The 22404-nt window shown below is 38.5% G+C and overlaps 1 protein-coding gene across 5 annotated transcripts in view; it reads right to left on the bottom strand.

Moving 5' to 3' along the window:
- LEF1 (lymphoid enhancer binding factor 1) overlaps positions 1-17250 on the bottom strand; it is a 115437-nt gene extending 98187 nt beyond the window's left edge. For all 5 annotated transcript variants that reach the window (XM_075860510.1, XM_075860509.1, XM_075860512.1 and 2 more), the window contains exons 1-2: positions 16507-17250; positions 2598-2655 (exon numbers count right to left, since the gene is read on the bottom strand). In XM_075860510.1, the coding sequence (XP_075716625.1) occupies positions 2598-2655; positions 16507-16725 (277 nt within the window). In that variant the 5' untranslated portion in view covers positions 16726-17250. The remainder of the gene's footprint in view (positions 1-2597; positions 2656-16506) is intronic.
- Positions 17251-22404: the final 5154 nt, after the last annotated feature.

Consider the following 22404-nt stretch of genomic DNA (forward strand, 5'->3'; position numbering starts at 1 on the left):
TTAAAGAACTAACCCTGACTGAAGCCATCCGATCAAATGATCACAACGGAGTCCAGCTCCTATAACCCCAGCAATCAGCTGTTCTCCCCTGGGTAATCTCCATGCCGTATTACATGGCGCCTGTCCAATCGAATGGATTACCATATAATACATGCCATGTTGACACTGGGAGCTGTTCTTTCCAAGTATAGGACCCTCATCTATGACATTTACATGGTTTAAAAAACTTCAAACGTAGCAGTTACATTTGGGATAAATAGGCTTAGAGCAATAGTAAGTTCTATTCACCCACTGTTTCTTGCAGTTCATGCAAAGTGCATTACTCAGCGGACCAAGGCAATGAACACAGGAGGATGCATTATAAGGCCTTCATATTTCTCTCTCTAACAGTTCCTAGTATCATTCACATGTTGCTGTTTCTGGTAGTTTTCAGAACTAGAGATACAGTGAAGGAAATAAGTATTTGATCCCTTGCTGATTTTGTAAGTTTGCACACTGTCAAAGACATGAACAGTCTAGAATTTTTAGGCTAGGTTAATTTTACCAGTGAGAGATAGATTATATAAAAAAAAAAAAACAGAAAATCACATAGTCAAAATTATATATATATATATATATATATTTGCATTGTGCACAGAGAAATAAGTATTTGATCCCTTTCGCAAACAAGACTTAATACTTGGTGGCAAAACCCTTGTTGGCAAGCACAGCAGTCAGACGTTTTTTGTAGTTGATGATGAGGTTTGCACACATGTTAGATGGAATTTTGGCCCACTCCTCTTTTGCAGATCATCTGTAAATCATTAAGATTTCGAGGCTGTCGCTTGGCAACTCGGATCTTCAGCTCCCTCCATAAGTTTTCGATGGGATTAAGGTCTGGAGACTGGCTAGGCCACTCCATGACCTTAATGTGCTTCTTTTTGAGCCACTCTTTTATTGCCTTGGCTGTATGTTTCGGGTCATTGTCGTGCTGGAAGACCCAGCCACGAGCCATTTTTAATGTCCTGGTGGAGGGAAGGAGGTTGTCACTCAGGATTTGACGGTACATGGCTCCATCCATTCTCCCATTGATGCGGTGAAGTAGTCCTGTGCCCTTAGCAGAGAAACACCCCCAAAACATGTTTCCACCTCCATGCTTGACAGTGGGGACGGTGTTCTTTGGGTCATAGGCAGCATTTCTCTTCCTCCAAACACGGCGAGTTGAGTTAATGCCAAAGAGCTCAATTTTAGTCTCATCTGACCACAGCACCTTCTCCCAATCACTCTCAGAATCATCCAGATGTTCATTTGCAAACTTCAGACGGGCCTGTACATGTGCCTTCTTGAGCAGGGGGACCTTGCGGGCACTGCAGGATTTTAATCCATTACGGCGTAATGTGTTACCAATGGTTTTCTTGGTGACTGTGGTTTGAGCTGCCTTGAGATCATTAACAAGTTCCCCCCGTGTAGTTTTCGGCTGAGCTCTCACCTTCCTCAGGATCAAGGATACCCCACGAGGTGAGATTTTGCATGGAGCCCCAGATCGATGTTGATTGACAGTCATTTTGTATGTCTTCCATTTTCTTAATATTGCACCAACAGTTGTCTCCTTCTCACCCAGCGTCTTACTTATGGTTTTGTAGCCCATTCCAGCCTTGTGCAGGTCTATGATCTTGTCCCTGACATCCTTAGAAAGCTCTTTGGTCTTGCCCATGTTGTAGAGGTTAGAGTCAGACTGATTAATTGAGTCTGTGGACAGGAGTCTCTTATACAGGTGACCATGTAAGACAGCTGTCTTTAATGCAGGCACCAAGTTGATTTGGAGCGTGTAACTGGTCTGGAGGAGGCTGAACTCTTAATGGTTGGTAGGGGATCAAATACTTATTTCTCTGTGCACAATGCAAATAAATATATATAATTTTGACAATGTGATTTTCTGTGTTTTTTTTAATATAATCTATCTCTCACTGGTAAAATTAACCTAGCCTAAAAATTCTAGACTGTTCATGTCTTTGACAGTGGGCAAACTTACAAAATCAGCAAGGGATCAAATACTTATTTCCTTCATTGTATGTGAGATAGCCTACTAATCATGGGGCAAGAAATTTTTTCAGACTTCCTGTTAATAATCTCATTGAAGAGCAGTACTACTAGCTACTTCCAGTCTAAAATGGCTGCTCACAGGGAACAATAGATTGATTTACACAGCAAATGTAAATTAGACTTTAGGCTTAAGACCCAATGCTTGGGCAAATAAGCGCCCTATCGAACGCTCGTTCCTGATTCTTGTTTGTCGGCTGATTGAATCTATCATGCGGGCATTAAACCATCGGTTGTCAGCAGCACATCACCCCGTGTAAAGTAAGGAAGTGCTGCCAACAATAATGGAACTGTATGTCCCTGAATGATCGCACAAATGATTTTTCGGGCACATATAATACCACTGATTGCGCCATGTAAACGGAGCTAAATGAGTGCTGATTAACTAGCTATATCAACGATCACCGGGCTTTACTGGCAGATTATCTGCCAGTGTGAAAAGACCCCTAGTAAGCCCTTAAAATGTTCAGTATATTAGGTTGCTTCTAGTAACATAAAGATGAATTTTTTGAACTTACCATCATCTAGGTGATCTCTGGACTTATCATGGTAAGGGTCCAGTCTTCTTCTCGAAAGCTGAAAAATGTATACACCAAGTTATTATCTAGAAGAAATTGACTGTAAGCCTATATTCATACAGTAAAAATGCACCCTTTTTTGGGGTCAATACACCATTATTATATATTTGAATATTCCCATTTTTATATTTACATAGGCATATAACATTCGTTTTGTTATGTATAATATTTTTTTAACTTCAGTAGCATTTGACTTTACATGCACGCTATCTACTTAGTCCAAAGAAGGGTCCAAAAAAGATGATTTTTTTTGTCATACTTCAGGCTTAGAAGAAATGAACAGATTAGTGAATATAACCGCATTTAAAATGACATGGGTTAAGGGGGGTTTTACAGAGGACGATTATCGGGCAGACGAGCGTTAATATAATGCTAGTTGCCGATAATTGCCGGTATGAAACTGTCCTATTAACACTGCACTTCCTTCCTATGTTGGAACAAGGTAACAGATAATGTGTTTACAAAACTAAAGGGACTACCATCTGACAGCAATTACCCAGTTTGCATCTGTTCATTAATCTACTTCCTGAGTGTTGGAAGTCCCAATTTAAAAAAAATATATATTCTTTGTACGGATGTGTTTTTGTTTTTTAACTGCGGCCTTTAACTAAATATTATTACAGAATGTGCTTTTTGCAGTGAGTAACGGCTAAATGAAGAGAAACGTAAAAATGTACTATCGGAAAAAAAGGCTGCGTGTGCTCAATGACTTAAAGGTACACTAGGTACTGACTGAGAAATGCCCATTAGGGAAAATTTTGAAAAAGTGATATCGGGTTTAATGAATGAACACTTGTGATGACAAATCTCGTAGCAGCCAATCAGATTTCAGCCATCATTTTTGTCAGTTTAGAAATTAAAGTAGTGATCTGAATGGTTACTACAGGCATGTCCTTCACTTTTTGCCTAAACTAGTTTACATGCTGAAGGTCCTGTGGTGTACCCATAGCAATCGGGTGCCCAATTTAATCTGGTCACTTCTTAATTTCCTAACCTACACTTGTAAGGCTACATTCACACAAACATGCCAACCTCGGACGTGAAAAACTGCCGTTTTACGTGTCCGAGGTGCACCCATGCGGGACGTGTTGTCACTAGAGTCTATGGAGGGATGCGTGAAAACGCAAGAAAATAGGACATGTCCTATTTTTTCACTGACCTTTTACACACTCCATTGAAACAACGATCGTGTTAACGGCCCCAGTGAAATACATGAGTCCGTTTGATGATCACATGGACTCTCGTCTGAATGAGCCCTAAAATTACAGTTGCAGACTGATTGTTTGGAGATATGTTAAAACGTTCTGAGATTCCAGTTGAAAACAGATAAAAGATTTGAATTCATACAATGTGTGGACACCACAAGGGTTGCTAATCGTCCGTAAATTCCTGGACAGTCAGAAAAAATTGTCTGTAAAATTTTTTTTTATGAACCCTGTGATTGTTTTGAGGTATTGTACAGGTCAAGGTGATTTTACACAGGTAGCTATCGCCCGTGTTTAACCACCTTTAATGAGCGCCGATTAGCTCGTTGATCGGTGCTCGTTTGCTTTATTCACAAACAGCAACGATTGTTTAGTATGGGGACGAATGATCGTTACAACGATTGTTTGTCCTCATGCATTTGCAACATGTCAGAAGCACATCTCATTGTTCACACAGGGAGATGTGCTGCCGAATAGCGACCATTTTTCTGGCCACATAAAAAATACGATCAGCCGATGAACAAGCGTTTGCTTGTTTATCGGCTGGTCTTTACCCTGTTTACACTGGGCAATGATTGATAGGGAACGAGCGTTGGTATTGACAATCACTCACTCGATCATTGGCCTGAGTAAAAGAGTCTTTAGTATGATTGTAGTTACTAATATTTTACATTTCACAATACCACCAGTTTATATGTTCATATTAGTAACTGACCTATAGACATTTATTACTTATCATCTTTATCATTCATTATAATTTTCCAGTTTATCCGTAAACAATGTTGGCTGCCTGTGATCTTTAGTCCGTTAGTGACCGGCCCATAGTCTTTTTACGTCGGTCACTAACGGGCCTTATTCCGATGCCATAGACTTTTTACGTCGCGGCTTCGGAATAAGTAAACAGAGCAGGGAGCTGTCAAATCTCCCTGCTCTCAGCTGCCAGAGGCGTCCCTGCTCTGCCGGGTGAGATCGATATTAGTATCGATCTCACCCGTTTAACCCCTCAGATGCGGTGTACAATAGCGTGCACCGCATCTGAGTGGTTTTGGAGAGAGGGAGGGAGCTCCCTCTCATCCCACCGACACCCGGCGATAAGATCGCCGAGTGTCTGTGTCTCCAATGGCAGCCGGGGGCCTAATAAAGGCCCCCAGGTCTGCCTGGAGTGAATGCCTGCTAGATCATGCCGCAGGCATGACCTAGCAGATGCCTGTCCGTTTTAAACGGACAGGCAGTAATACACTGCAATACAAAAGTATTGCAGTGTATTATAATAGCGATCGCAGAATCGCATATTATAGTCCCCTAGTGGGACTAGTAAAAAAGTGAAAAAAAAGTTGAATAAAGTTAATTAAAAAAAATGTGAAAAAAATTAAAAACCCAGCTTTTCCCCTTACAAAATGCTTTACTATTAAAAAAAACAAAATAAAGTTAAAACGTTACACATATTTGGTATCGCCGCATCCGTAACGACCCCGACTATAAATCTATTACATTATTTAACCCTCACGGTGAACGCCGTAAAAAAATTTGATAAAAAGTGATCAAAAAGTCGTATCTACTCCAAAATGGTACCAATAAAAACTACAAGTCTTCCCGCAAAAAAAAGCCCTCATACAACCGGCGAAAAAATACAAATGTTACGGCTCTTCAAATATGGAGACAAATAATTTTGAAAAAAAAGCGTTTTTACTGTGTAAAAGTAGTAAAACATACAAAAACTATACAAATTTGGTATCGTTGCAATCGTAACAACCCGCTGAATAAAGTTATTGTGTTATTTATATCACACGGTAAACGGCATAGATTTAAGACGCGAAAAAGGGTGGCGAAATTTCAGGTTTTTTTCTATTTCCCCCCAAATAAAAGTTAATAAAAGTTAATCAATAAATAATATGTCCCCCAAAATGGTGCTATTAAAAAATACAACTTGTCCCGCAAAAAACAAGACCTTATACAGCTATGTCGATGCAAAAATAAAAAGGTTATAGCTCTTGGAATACGACGATGGAAAAACTTAAAAAATGGCTTGGTCATTAAGGTCTAAAATAGGCTGGTCATTAAGGGGTTAAATAAGTTGTCTAGAAAATATTAGGTGGGCAACCCTGGACACCATACAGATAACTATGTTGGCAGGTCGCATTTTGATCAATGGGATTCGCCACCAGATACCTAGTGTGTATTGTTATAGTCAAGCAAAAGCATGACTGGATATCATATATGTGTGGTATTTTAGAATGGGAAGAATATCTGTATTGAAAGGAACTGGGTCATTTCATACATAATTATCTGCAAGAACCTGATTCTAAACCAAGTGGCTATTCCCATATGACCATACTTAACACCTTGTCTAGTAATCAATGTATCTATGTGACCTTATCAAAGGGTTGTATATTTCTGTCAGATGAACAGGTAGGACATGATCTCCTGATTGGTTCCCCAAACTGCAATACTGAAAGACCAGCTTCTGTAAGCAAAGGATATAGTGACGTGACAATGTGTTAGAAAAATACTCATACACAGTAAGTTTTGCCGTTTGAAAACAGCTGACTATGGGGGCTCAAGGCAGGGGGAACCTATGATTAGATGATAAATCATGATAGATTAAGATTTGGCAAAAATGGACATCCCTTTTAAGTGAAAAATGGAGACACAGGTTTATCTCAAAAAGTGTTAAATAGTCACTGTCGTTTCAATAAACTTTTAAAAAAATCAACAGTACAAGCGAATAGAAGAAACTTTTTAATATATCTTATTAGAAAAAAAACTATTTCTCCATTTATCAGGCTCCTTTTCGCCCCTCTTTTAACTGTTCACTCACTCTCATCTTGTCTCATCAATGCAAGGTGTACTATCAGCTCACTGAGGGATCAGGTTACAACTGCCAATAGATGACTATGGAGGGGGGAGGAGGGAGCAGAAGCTGAGTAATAGAGAAAGAGAGACAAAGAGACACACAGATGCTGCTGCTAGTAAGTATTATGTCTCGCCACAGTGCTGGATTCACAGCTACACTGCTCATTACTGCTGTGTAATGTCCTCCATGTTGCTGCTGCTTCTATATATGTGATAGATAGATAGATGATAGATAGATAGATAGATAGATAGATAGATAGATAGATAGATAGAGGAGAGCAGGATGTTCTCTTCCCTTTGTTTGCTGTGAATGGGAGACATGATAGCAGTTTGGCTCCCTCCACTAGCTCAGAGACAACGGAGAATTAGAGATATAGCCTGCAGAGATAAAAACTGCTAAAAATGCAGAATACAAGTCAAATAGTGTTATTCCTTATGTACACACATGACAGTTTATACTGAAAATTCACCTGAAATCTCAGGTATGCTTTAAGCTGGACATTCACATTAGATATCTTTCGGCTTAACATTCATACAGCCAACAGTTAATATCTCCAATGACCTCGCTATAAATATGCACATTCAACTTGGCCGAGAATGCAACATACCTCAAACTCATTTTCCCCGACGTCTGATGTCAAGGGACAATCAGGATGCCCTCATACACATTAAATTTTTGGTTTATCCTGATGAAATACGCAGGCCCACAAACATTTATAGTATAAAGTCAACTTTAAAGGGGTTTTCCAGCCAGTAAAAATTGATGTCCTTTCAATAGCTGATGGGTCGGCTGCTTTGCCTTTATTTCTACTTGTTCACTGTGAATCGTCGACACATGTAGCGGCAATTCACAGGTATTGCAGCCTTCTTCTCCCATTGAAGTGAATCGGAAAAAAAGGCTGCAATACCTGTGAATCGCCGCTACATGTGTGTTGACGATGCAAGTAGAAATGAAGGGGAGAAGTACGAGCGCTGCACCCCATTCAAAACAGCTAATCAGCGGGGGTCTCGGGAGTCGGACCTGACCCATCAGCTATTGATCGTCTATCCTGAGGATAGGCCATCAATTTTTAATGGCTGGAAAACCATTTTAATATAACTACAGTCATGACATTTTTGTCAGTGGATCCCACAATATCATCGGTTTATGGGGGGGATTCCCCACATGTGCCAATGTTTCCGGTTGGGAAAAACAGGGATCGGACTGAGTGGATTTTTACCAGTCCCAATCGGAGCTAAAGGTGTCTGGCCAATGCTTCTACTATTTCCTATATATAGAAATACTATGTCCATTCTCTGGTTAAAAGGGAAGTCGGACAAGACAAGATGGTCCTTGCAACAAAGAAACAAAAGTGAACAATTTGAAAGAAAACATTTTCCAATTGTTGCAAAATGAAACTGTGCTATTCCATCAAATTGAATAGATGCAAGCATGTGTCCGAGGTGCTGGGTGCTATGGGGGCACCAACAAATCACACTGCCTGGTGCAGTGTATTTTAAGGGGTTTTGCCATCTCAGACATTTGTGGCATGTTATAAATGTCTGATAGCTGTACCTTTCTGAAGAACAGGGGTCCTACAACCTGGCCACCGCCTCCAGGCTCTCTCAATTCCCTTCTATGGAGCCCCAATTGTCCAGATAGACGCAGGTAAACTTAAACACCTGTCAATCCTCTTGACATGTCTGTTTTAGTGAATACTTGTATTGCCCATAAAAACCCAAATTTGGAGCATTTTTTTTTTTTAGAACTATGCGTTGTGCGGTTCCTTTTCTATTCCTCTTAGAAATGTATGAATAAATTAATAACTGGGTGTTACCATTCCCCTTGTCAAGGGGGCGTGTCCCTACACAGGCTAAAACTGTGAGCACTGGACAGTGTCAAACTGTGTAGGGTCACCCCCTCAATACCCAGCTGTCAATTTATTCATACAGTTGTAGGAGGAATAACAGAGGAGCAGTACAGAACAGGGTTCTATGAAAAGATGCTCTGTAATTGTCAGGAGAGCTGACAGTTTCGCTTTGATTCTATTCCTCGCACCTAGTGAAGGAAAGCCTAGCTACAATTTTGGATGACCAGATAAAAAAAAAATGTAACAAGTCAAATAATTTCCATTTTACAATAATTTGCCCATTTATATATTGTGTTTATTGATACAGGGGAATATGTGGATCCAGCCTGAACACCCAGTTGTTTCAGTTGGCCAAATATTAAAGGGGTTTCCCCACCATAATGTTTTTTGGTCCTTTACTCGATGGTTTTTGTAATCCCAATTTATTTCAGCAAAGAGAGAACACGCAAGCGCGGCCTGCTCTCATGTCAATGGGACTAAAACCAGCCTATTCCCAGGATCAACATTTTATGACCTATCTTATCAATGGGTCATAGAGCGTTATATCAGGAAGACCCCTTTAGCATATGTAGTAACCAACAGAATCCAAAGAGTTGACTTATGATATATTTACTAATGTCAAAATGTTATTCTGCCAAGGAAATTAAAGCTGTCACACACAACCAAAGCTTTCCAATGACAGGTCACTATCATTTTAGGAGCAACTAATTTATATCTTTCGATCAACCAGGGTCTGTGGGGACAGGAAAGATTAAACGTCACAGTGAGCATTTATCCCAACCACATTTCAGGCTACTAGAAAACAGTTTACCCACAATAATTGCAATGTGTTTAAAGCGAATAAACATTCACTACATAGTAGGTAAAGAAAGCAATGAGCTAATTGAATAATAAGTAGAGTACAAAGATAAGACCACAAATCATTGTGAATTAACTAATCTAAAGCTTCCAAAATATACTGCAATATCTCATAAACTACTTAAACATTCCCCTGACAATGCAAGGTCCAAAACAGAGATCACATTACATTGGGAATTTTCCAGATAATTGAGATTGCAGGTGACTCTGTGTTTGGTTATGGCCTTACTGCAGTAAGGCACGATTCACACTAGGTTTCTTTTTCCCGTTACACATTTTAACCCAATGCCTGATCTTCAGATGATTCAAGCTGCATCAATCTGGGCGTGTTTCTACTTTTTACCAATTCGGCGTTGTAAAGAGAAGTGGATGACGCTGACCGATCAGTGACCAATCAGGGTCGTACACTTCTCATTGTTCGAGCCCAGCTTCTTCCACTGCACAATCACGCTGTAACAATGGGCTGGAACATAGTGTATGACGTTGATTGGTCACTGATTGGTCAGCCTCATACACTCCTCTTCACAACACCCAGTTGGTAAAAAGTAAAAACACGCCCAGTTGGTCATTAAGAAACTAATTAGCATAAACCTAAAATTACTCATAACTTGCTCAAAAATGATAGTTTTTCTAAATAAAAACCACTGTTGTTATCTACATTACAGCGCCGATCAGATTATGTAGGAGATAGGGCATTTATAATATGGTGACAGGGTCTTTTTAACCTCTGTTGGCCTGTATGAAAAAAAAGCCTAAGGCCTTATTCACACGACAGTGAAAAAAAATGTCCATTTAAAACTGATCAACTGTCAGTTTTTCATGGCCATTTTGCATCAGTGTGTCTCCAAATTTTCATGAGTTTCAAGTCCATCTGTCCGTTTTTAATGGCCGTTTGACATCCATTTTGCATCAGTTTTTCATGGCCGTTAAAAAAACTGATGAATTTCATTGGTCAGGCTTTTTTTGTCCCAGCCCCCTGAAAACACCCAAAGGAAGGTCACATGTTCACCTAGACACTATTTACAGCCTCCCTGTATATGATGCCACACACCTCCCTGTATATGATGCCACACACCTCCCTGTATATGATGCCACACACCTCCCTGTATATGATGCCACACAGCCTTCTTGTATATGCCACACGCCTCCCTGTAGATGATGCCACACGCCTCCCTGTATATGATGCCACACCTGCCTCCCTGTAGATGATGCCACACCAGCCTCGCTGCAGATCATGCCACACCAGCCTCCCTGCAGATCATGCCACACCTGCCTCCCTGTAGATGATGCCACACCTGCCTCCCTGTAGATGATGCCACACCAGCCTCCCTGTACATGATGCCACACCAGCCTCCCTGTACATGATGCCACACCAGCCTCCCTGTACATGATGCCACACCAGCCTGCCTGTACATGATGCCACACCAGCCTCCCTGTAGATGCCACACCAGCCTCCCTGTAGATGCCACACCAGCCTCCCTGTAGATGCCACACCAGCCTCCCTGTAGATGCCACACCAGCCTCCCTGCAGATGCCACACCAGCCTCCCTGTAGATGCCACACCAGCCTGCCTGTAGATGCCACACCAGCCTCTCTGTCGATGCCACACCAGCCTCCCTGTAGATTGTGCCACATACTCACGAGAGCAGCGCCGTCTCTCCTCTTCTTCACTTGTGGTCACTCGTCTGCACGGGATCTGGCAAGGCAGCGCGACGGGGCGATGACGTCATCGAGGCGCCTTCAAACCCATGAAGACGAGTGACCACACGTGAAGAAGCGCCGCAAACGTGAGTATGCCAACGATAGCCAGCAAGGGAACTAGTAGTTCCCTTGCCAGTCCCCATGTAACAGATCCGTTTTTAACGGTTGTTACATGTATTGACAGCCGTTAAAAACTGATCCATTGACTTCTATGGGGGCCGTCAGGCCGTTAAAACGGCCAAAAATAGGACATGTCCTATTTTTTGACGGCCATTATTCACTGGCCGTTAAAAAAACGGCCGTGTGAATGCACCCATAGAATATCATTATTCTGAAAACGGCCATGTGAAAGCCGTTAAAAGGACGGCCATCACATGGCCGTTTTTCACTGTCGTGTGAATGAGGCCTAAGAGATCATCAAGTAATTTAACATAAATGACAAAATTTATACTAGACATCCATGTCTAAAACCACAAGAAAACGGATCCTAATACTTTCCATTGGGACGAATGACAAGGTCAGCCAATTTAATGCCAGCATTACAACAAACAAGGGATAGCTTTTCTGAAGACATAATTACAAAAAAGAATCTTCGCAGATCGCTATAAATAAGGGAGTTTTCATAAAAGACGGCATGGATGCACAGATAACTCAGCCAATACGATGTGTTTTTATTACCCTTTGCATTTATGGTAAGAAAACAACTTGTTTCTAACCAATGGGAATATGTTTCTTTGGGTATAATTGTTCTACTCATATCTATTACATGCTACTGTTGTATCCACCCAATACATACACACACACACACACACACACACACACACACACACACACACACACACACACACACACACGTGTATGTATATATATATCAAATAAAGACACTGAAACAATGTATTAGTTGGAGAGAATATGTGTTGTATTAAATATTATTTTTAGATTTTATACTTATTATATTTATTATTCAAGGTCTAAATAAAACCAAAAAACAAGCACAAATATATAATTACAATTACGGCACTGAGGAAATAACAATAAAATACAAAGCTTACATTAAGGTTTCTGAAAGCAGCCCATTTGAAATGAGCCCCTAGTCTGGATTGGCTGCATTACATGAACGTACAGTATGTACAAGAAGCAATCAGATGATTTTTCTAGAATAGTGGTATTATTATTATTATTTTTTGTTATTCTTATTCTTAAGGAACATCAGACTTCTGATATTTTACAGCACGTATGTTCTGTGATCATGTTGGATCCCTTGGCAGGTATCATCATCACAAGTTTCCTGCATGTCTGTCATAAGACTTATGTTCTATCATTTCTGCAATGTGAAAATCTCAATTCTAATAATAAAATAATAATAAATAAAAGAAATATTGCATTGATTGCATATACTGATGCAATAAATGTTTAATAATTGGATACTGGTTTTCTACGGGCTCTATATCTATATGATAGTTGCTTACAATCAATCAGTTTTAATATTTGAACAAATAATCTCATGAGAATAATGTGTGAATGGTTTAAGTAGTTTTTCCTCTATTATAGATTATCTTCTTACTATAAAGTCATTGGATGCATAGTAAATTGTGTAATATTAGACACTAGGTGAAAGAAAAAAGTGGCAACATCTCTGAGAGGGCGCACTTATTTCTGAGTGCAATATATGTCAATATACCCTTCACTGAATGCAGCTTCACCTGCAGTCTGCTATGGTTGTGTTGGACACAGCTGGTTGTGGGGAAACTTGTGTGGTGACAGCCCAATTGTGAGCATAAGAGCCTTCTTTCAGCAACAACATTCAACTCCACCAGGAGACCTACATTATGTATCTAGCACCAAAGTGGTTAAAATTCACATGAGAAAAAGCCATTAAAACAAGTCGCTGCATATACGCTAAAATATGTAAATTCAAGAATTCATACCTATATAAAAGTGGTATAAAGGATCTACCAATATAACTACAAGATCAGCCATTACAAGCGTATTTATGAAACAATACATTTACAGGATGTATTATGATTTCAATGACAATTTTTTAAGACCTGTAGACTTTATCACTAGACCCTACATAGTCTATTAAAGGGGTCCATCACTAGTCTTAATCTGTTTACAATGTCATCCAACCCTTCAATTCAGTCCCTATTTTAAAGTCTTTTGGAAAAACAGAGACTTTCCCACTGTCGGTTGAATAGCACTTGCACAGATACATTATATAAAAATAATAAAACAATATATATGATCGTAAATAGCTGGATTTGTTCTTTATTAAAAGCATGATAAGCCACTTGCATGTGATTTCCATGACACTATCAGTATAGCTGCGTATTTTACTATCTAGTGCACCCGTTATAAAAAGGTCCTTGGTATCTAGAACAAAACAAATTTAAATAGGTCGTTGTTTATTTGCATGTAAAGTGAATTTTTCTGTAGGGATTGAATTAGTTAATGATAGGCCAATTAATCTATGTTAGAGAAGATATGGTGCCAGCAACACAATGAAAGACTAATTAAAAATAGAGTTCATGACATATGTTTGGCTCATTGAAACTTCACAGGAGGCCACGAGACTCCTGTGAACTTTTTCCTGTCTGGACATTCCCTTATGGTGCTTGACTGGTGTTGTCTTTTTGTGCTATCAAGGTTCCATTAAGAGGGAGGGGCTATTCTGTCACGCTTAAAAAGTGAAAGCTGTTTATTCAATCACCGCTTGCTCTAATTAGCATGTTATATATATATATATATATATATATATATATATATACATATGTATATGTATATATATATATAAATATATATATACATATATATATATATATATATATATATATATATATATACTGACTGATCTTCTAGGGGAGTTCCCAGGAATGGGTCAAATTAAACAAATTTCAAAGGGCTGGGGCAGGGCTATAGAATTGCAGTGGTTAATCTTAGATTAGATAGGTTAGGAAAAGTTTACATACAGACTAAGGAAAGCAGACACAGAACATGAAAAGATAAGAGAGACTCCAGTCATCTGTGTGTTGCCATTTCAGTTGCTGGGAAACATTTCGTTTAAATAACAAGTGTCCTGAATATGCAATGCAGCGATCACAAGGCTGTGTCACCCTACCGCCGCTTTCATTTCCTAATTCTCATTGGAAAATCCTATAACAGCATTGGAAAAAAACATGGCTACAAGCAGGACTTGCTCTGAACAAGTATTAGGTCTGGAGAGTTGGTAAACTGTATGGACAATCTTGTCCAGTATAGCATTGTCCAATGCCATTGTCTATATATAGGGACCAGCACACAGATTCATGTTTCCTCATGATATATCGAATGTACAATACGATGACTATACGTGGTGGTGGTGGTGATGGTGGTGGTGGTGGTAGTGGTGGTAGTGGTGGTGGTAGTGGTGGTGTTGGTGGTAGTGGTGGTGGTATGGCTCACACATGTTTATTACTGATTATTATCGAACTACTGAGAATTACATATCACTTTCTTTAATGAAATAGTCTTAACTGTTGGAAGGACATGCACTATTTCAATCTACAATATTGATGATGATGTTTTTTATGAAAAATCAAGTTGATCCTGAATGCATTAAATATACAAGGTTCTGAAAAGGAACTCTCTGGTCAGATAGATAAAAAACAAAGAAACAGATATGTAAGTATGGCCTCCTTTTGGCCAGTCAGCTGAAGATGAGATGGAAGGTTGGGTAAGCTATAAGTAGGCTGCTACTTGGCTTGTTTTTTTTATCAGTCTAATAATATTACTAAAATAAAAATGTCAAAAAAGCTAAAAGACAAATTTTTACGCTTTTTGATACAAAATGGACAGATTAAATAATATGACTCAAGAACTGCATGAATACCATAGTTATATGTAAAATTATCTAATTGATAATGATGATTAAAAGTATTATAGTATTTTAGGAATATTTAGATTTCCAACAGTCCTACTCAAGATCCAATTAACCCCTTCCCCTGTCTGCCAACCACATTGGAGACAGTTACCTGTGGTCAGCTACTAGTCATTTGGACAGATGTGGTAAGCTGTCGCTGCCTGTTTTCTTTTTACCTATTAAACAAAAATCTGCTGCTACATATTTTTTACTATTAGATTCCACTGGCGGCACTCTGCAATCTTTTGAAATTACATGTATGTATGTATGTATGTATGTATGTATGTATGTATGTATGTAAAAGTATACATCGATAGGCAACAATAATCACAAAAATGTAACAATCATGTCACAACACTTTGCAGGGCAAACTGCAATATTGACAATGTTATACGTTCTATAGAAAACAAACTGCTATAGTTTAACATCCAACAATAATTATTTCTCATGAGCTATCTAGTCAGATCTAAATTTGCATATAGGGATATTATATAGATGGTTAATTCATTTTTAAAGGCCATTATAAAATGAAACTTCCTCGTACCATCATATGGGCAATGGAAGTGGCACACGCTAAGGCCAAAGAAGCATCTAGTTCAGAGAAGGTCATTGAAATGGAAAAAAACAAAAAACTGAGACCTGTAAATGAGGTTTCCAGAGTTACTTATGCCCTGGATTGTGGATGATCAATGAATGAGAAACTTCTAAGGATTTACTGCAAGCCCTGCTCTACTCCGAATGGATTTTGGACTAGTGACTACACTCCTTATGAAGACAGCTTGGCTTTAAGGGAAAGCTGGCCATACACATGCAGATTTAAAAAAATCTCTGTCATTGTCATCTCGATGGGGAGTATTCCATTCCTTTGCCCCACAAAAGTCATGACAGAAATCTAGGTATAGATGAGAAATAACAGTCCTCAAAGATAAGGAAAAATGTACATGTATGGGAAATGCTCCGATTTCTGCACTGACATCTATGTCAATAAACCCTATTTCTGGGTAGTTGGTGGAGTAAAGCCCTGGATAGCCTTCATTGTCCTACCACAATTATATTGTTACTACTGAAGAATGTTTATGAAGACAATTCTCATCTACTTGATTCTGGACATAACGTTGTAAAGTGTATGCTTATCTTAACCATTACCAAACCATTGTATGACCATAATGTTTCCTAAAAATAAATAGTGTATCCAGTCACTATACATACAATGCATGCACATTTATCGACCAACTATACGACAGTATATGAAACTGACATAACGTAATATATAAAGTCCATACGCACAGTGTAGGTCTTATTGTCCTGGTCTGTAGCTTGACCATTTTACTATTATTACCAGGCTCATGTAGTTTGACACACTTGTGGACTTTGAATTTTCCAGGAAAATATGCGCTAACCCTACTCCATGTAAACATGAGCACCCCTCCCCATGTGCCCCCTCTTACACTCAGGTGTCTTCTAGGTCTATGACTTGTAGTTACCTCATGGCTGTTGCTGCTAGGGGTGATCTCAGTCTCATTCACCAGAGAAGACTTGATATCTGCCAAGTCCCCTTCCTCCTCCGAGTGGCTGATCTCAGCATAGCTCTTCTCCTTCTGGGGATCCCCTTCATCCTTGAATGGGATCATCTCATCAGTGGCACATAGCTCAGGGTCTCCACCACCTCCATTGCCTCCCCCTGCTCCAGAGAGCTGAGGCATGGCTGTGACAGAAGACACCACTATTCTGCACAGAGGACCAGAAATTACACAAGAAAATGCCAAATCTCCCCAAACCTAGAGACCCAGCAGATCCTGTATCCCAGCTGCAGAGAGGACCTGCTGTAGACAAGACGTGAACTCCTGAGAAGTTTCTCCTTACTCCCTGGTTCTCCAGGCTTCACCTGTGCTCTGCAATCCTGAGAACAAGGCTTCTGGTGTCACTATCCAAACTTTCTTCTGCCTTTGTGAACGTCACATGGAAGGCGGCTGAGAGCAGACAAAAGTTTGTTGTGACTGTGAGTAAGATCGCAGTGAGTCAGGGCTGAGTAGACCAGGAGGATGTCTGAGAAGTAACTTGCAGGAGCGATCTCTCGCTCTGGAGGTCAGACAGCAGTGCATGGACCCTGACAGAATAGACTTCCAATAGCTGTCACCCTACAATCCCCAGGTTACTCCATCACGTTGTCCTGCTCTTCTCCAGGAGTCCCTGGTACACGTCCTGCTCTAGCACTGGGTGGGATTGTGTTCTCCTTGTGTGTTTGTGTAATGTAACTTTAACATCCCCCTCCTCCCGTGCCCCCCTCCCCCCTCACCCGCTCCCTCTCTGTCTGCTGTAGGGGAGGAGGAGGCGGTGGATAGAGATGAAAGAGAAGCCGCCGCAGTGATTGACAGCTCGCTGATAGAGGAGGGAAACAGACACACACCAGCTCAGCAAATGAAGGGGCAGGAGGGGACAAGATCACAGGAGGGAGGGGGACAAGAGAACAACACAGTCCAAAATGAAATACTCCTAATAACTGCAATTAAGGGAAACACAGGAGAAAGATCTTATAAGTGGGGCAGGTGTACAAGAGCTGGGACCATGCAGGACCCTCAGCTACTACCAACTGGTATCATCATCATCATCATCAGAAATGATATGTGCAGCCTACTTGTTTCTATTTAGTATATATACTATATTCATCGACAATATATAAAGATTTGTAACATTGTATAAGTATACATCATTATATGTCTGTCTAGTATTGGAACATCTCGGGGGCATGCGGCAGGGGAGCTCTCTAATACTCGGAGGCTGAGATCAAACAGAAATAACAAAATACAGATCCCATTTGAATGATGAAGGATATAGAAGAGAGGCAGAGAGAAGCTTGCTGCTAAATCTGTGGACTCCTATAAGGCGAAGGCCATCTCAGATCTAGAGGTGAGCACATTCCTTGCAAATTCATGCTGGCAGCCACTGCACTTCACCCATGCCCTCACTGGCACCCTCTCAGGCCCTCACTGGCACCCTCTCATGCCCTCACTGGCACCCTCTCATGCCCTCACTGGCACCCTCTCACGCCCTCAATGGCACCCTCTCATGCCCTCACTGGCACCCTCTCAGGCCCTCACTGGCACCCTCTCAGGCCCTCACTGGCACCCTTTCAGCTACAACATAGAAAAGTGCACTTCACGCCAACTACAAATCGTTGTTGTCCCCAATCTGATCCAATTTCAATCTCATGCAGCTCTGTTTAGTTGCAACAATCCTGGGTCGATCACATCGTGTGTTCACGATTTTGCCAACCTAATCCTCCGTGGTATTATCATGCAGGGTAAGTGACAAGATAGGGGGCAGCCACTTATTTGGAAGTTGGTGACACATTAACACAGAATCACACATTTTGCCTGCGTAAATCCTATTTCCACCCCTCATGCTAATTGCTTGGATTTGCATACTAATGTTCAGATCACCTTTTCCCTGCCTAGACTCCACTGCAGGCGGGGAGATAGGGCAAGAGAGGCACAGTACAATGGTTAGACAGGGAGAAAGCTGACTATGCTAAACCTTCATTATCCTCAAAAATACAACAATCATCGGCACTTTACAATGGATATCAAACATATGTACTTCTTCACATTATTACCAATAAGTGTGTGGGGCTATAAAGATGGATATATATTAGATAGATAGTTAATATACAGGTAGATAATAGGATAGACAGACAGACAGACAGACAGACAGATAGATAGATAGATAGATAGATAGATAGATAGATAGATAGATAGATAGATAGATAGATAGATAGATAGATAGATAGATAGATAGATGATAGAGAGAGAGAGAGAGAGAGAGAGAGAGTTAATAGGATATATAACTACTAGATTTATTTTCCATAGATAGATAACATAATATATGATGGATAGATAGATAGATAGATAGATAGATAGATAGATAGATAGATAGATAGATAGATAGATAGATAGATAGATATGAGATAGATAGATAGATAGATAGATAGATAGATAGATAGATAGATAGAGAGAGAGAGAGAGAGATAGATAGATAGATAGATAGATAGATAGATAGATAGATAGATAGATAGATAGATAGATATGAGATAGATAGATAGATAGATGGATATGAGATAGATAGATAGATAGATAGATAGATAGATAGATAGATGATAGATAGATAGATAGATAGATAGATAGATAGATAGATAGATAGATAGATAGATAGATAGATAGATAGATGATAGATAGATAGATAGATAGATAGATAGATAGATAGATAGATAGATAGATAGATAGATAGATAGATAGATATGAGATAGATAGATAGATAGATAGATAGATAGATAGATAGATAGATAGATAGATAGATAGATAGATAGATAGATAGATATGAGATAGATAGATATGAGATAGATAGATAGATAGATAGATAGATAGATAGATAGATAGATAGATAGATATGAGATAGATAGATAGATAGATAGATAGATAGATAGATAGATAGGATATATAACTATTATATTTATTTTATATAGATAGATAACAGAATATATTTTAGATAGATAGATAATAGATAGATGATAAATAGATAATCAATATGTATGTGTATATATATATATATATATATATTAGATAGATAGATAGATAGATGATAGAGATAGATAGATATGAGATAGATAGATGATAGATAGATAGATAGATAGATAGATAGATAGATAGATAGATAGATAGATAGATAGATAGATAGATAGATAGATAGATAGATAGATAGATAGATATGAGATAGATAGATAGATAGATAGATAGATAGATAGATAGATAGATAGATAGATAGATAGATAGATAGATAGATAGATAGATAAATAGAATGGTTGCGGCAGCAACCTTTTTATTTGTATTTGATGTAATGCATAATCCTAATATGATTTAAATAATGCAGAACTTCCATGCATACTGTCCATGCATTAATGTGTAACCTGATCGAAGAAATACATGTTGAAGCCTCAGTTATAATATTTATTTTCATATAATAAATTGTTTATATTACTCATTTAAAAAAACAAAAACATTATGAATAAAGGCTGAGATTATTTTGAAGTGGTTGTAAACATTTAATCCTAAATTTCAGGAAATGGAGATTTGGTTAGGGGAGATCTCATCTGGCAATTCTTCCTCTACACTGCCATAACCATTATATTAAGAATGATCTAATCGTTTCCGAGGATAATTTCAAAACAACTGTGTGCCCCATAAACAAATCAAATAAACGTAACAAAGTCAATAGATTTGTACGCACTTCACCATGTACAGAAGGTCCATGACCAGTATGTGACTCAGAGTGAAGTATCATTAATGGCGCTTCAGACTTTACTGGATTCACAGAGACTTTTGCTGCGTTTTTCATTGTGTATTCGTTGTTGTTGTTCCTAAGACTTTTAAGGTCGAAACACTGCGGCCAGATGTTACTTTAAAGTCTCTATAGTGTAATATTGAAAAGTTACATACATGTTGTTTTGGTTGGTGGTATTTGAGTAGCGCTTTCTGCATTCAGTGCTTTGAGTATGGCATTTTTTCAGTTTTTTTTTATTATAGACTTAAAAATTGATGTACAAAATGACTCAAATTAAATACGCCACCAAAAACCAATGTAAAAAAGCATGTCACATTTAAATTTTTTTGCCGTTTTTATGTACGTTTTTTCATGCAGTTTAAAATGGCAGACAAAAACCCTGTGTGAAGGAGGCAACAAATAAAGAGACAACAAATAAAGATGTCCTCTCAACCTATCTCCCTTAGATTGTAAGCTCATATGAGCAGGGCTCTCTCCTATTCTATCTTGTTACTTTTATGTTTTAAACAGGTTTTTGCATTGACAATTTTACCTCTTTTATATCACATTGTGCTATAGAAGATGATGTTGCTGTATATACTCATGAATAAACTGTAATAATGCATTTTCCATATTATTTTTGGTCAAATTGTGTGAAAAATCATTACGTCTATGGCCAAATGATCTCTATGGACTAATGGATTTCAGGTTTGTGTTTTTTGCTGTACAGAGGAAGTTGTAGATTTTAAGACTTCAGGGTGTTTATTCTATACTGAGCAGAGGACTCATTACAAGAGATGCTATGTGCTGTAACCTCCCCTATCTCCTAAGTCTTTCATGTGGGCAGCAATGTTATCCCACTCCCATTTTTTCCCTCATCTATAATTTTTTATTTTCTAACATACAAAAAGAATATAATGATTTATGTCCGGTACATGAGCTTTAACTGTAGACAACACAAACCTGCAGGAATATTTGGGGGAGGAGAAGATTACAGTGATAAGGGGGAGTAGGAAAGGATGCTGATTATTATGAGAGCAGGAAAGGAAAAAGCTGGAGGGAAACAGACATCAAAATACTTTTTTTTAAACCCGTTTCCTTTTAAATCACATCTGCGCTTGAGCCAGATCTGTAAGAAATTGAATGTGTGGGTAATAAATGAGAGGAGAAATAAAAATAATATAATTGTAACACTACCAGTTATGCTAAAATCGTTGACATTTATATACACATCTACATCTATCACAACACACATTTCAATATTTTATTTCTAGATTGTTTTGTATTTTTATTTTTTTATTGTGTGTTGAAACAGTATGCATTGCAACATTTAGTATTGATGTACTGTTTCATAAAAGGGGAGATTCTATTATATTGAACAATTTATTATGGGCACTAGTTGCCCCAATATACTGATTATTATTCATTTCTTTGGAGGATTACAATAAAAGATAAATTATTGAGAACAGTAGCAATATCACATCATTCCCTTAAGAACAAATCAGATCTTTTGATCTTGTATATAAGGCTGAATTAAATGCTAACGATTATGTTGTAGGCCCAGTAAAATCTACAGATAATCAATGTGAAGAATTGATTTTATTTGTTATTTATTTTAATGATTATTATATATAACAGTGACCATCATGATCAAAGAGATATAATAATGTCATATAATAAAAAATAGAGATTTTATGTTGTTTTTTTTTTGCTTTTTATGTTAATGGGACATCAATAAACAACTAATCTGTGATTGAATGTTTTAACAAGGCCTAATCTGATTAAGGATAGCAGGAAATGTCCACCTGGTAAAAACATTTTTAATATTTTTTCACTTATTAATACATATACAGAAACAATAATGTTAATAATATTTTTCATCACGAATAATCAGTATCTGTATTGATTATGCCATTGCAACAAAAATATTTTTTTAATCTAAATTAAAAAGCAAGTAAACCAGGGATAATTTCCTAAGAAAAATACAAAACATTTTGCATTAAACTGCAATGTGACACTGTATTGGCATTAATATATAGCTACACATTGTAAAATGTCAGTCAGCAACA

Source organism: Rhinoderma darwinii, chromosome 1 (assembly GCF_050947455.1).
Source record: "Rhinoderma darwinii isolate aRhiDar2 chromosome 1, aRhiDar2.hap1, whole genome shotgun sequence".
NCBI lineage: Eukaryota > Metazoa > Chordata > Amphibia > Anura > Rhinodermatidae > Rhinoderma > Rhinoderma darwinii.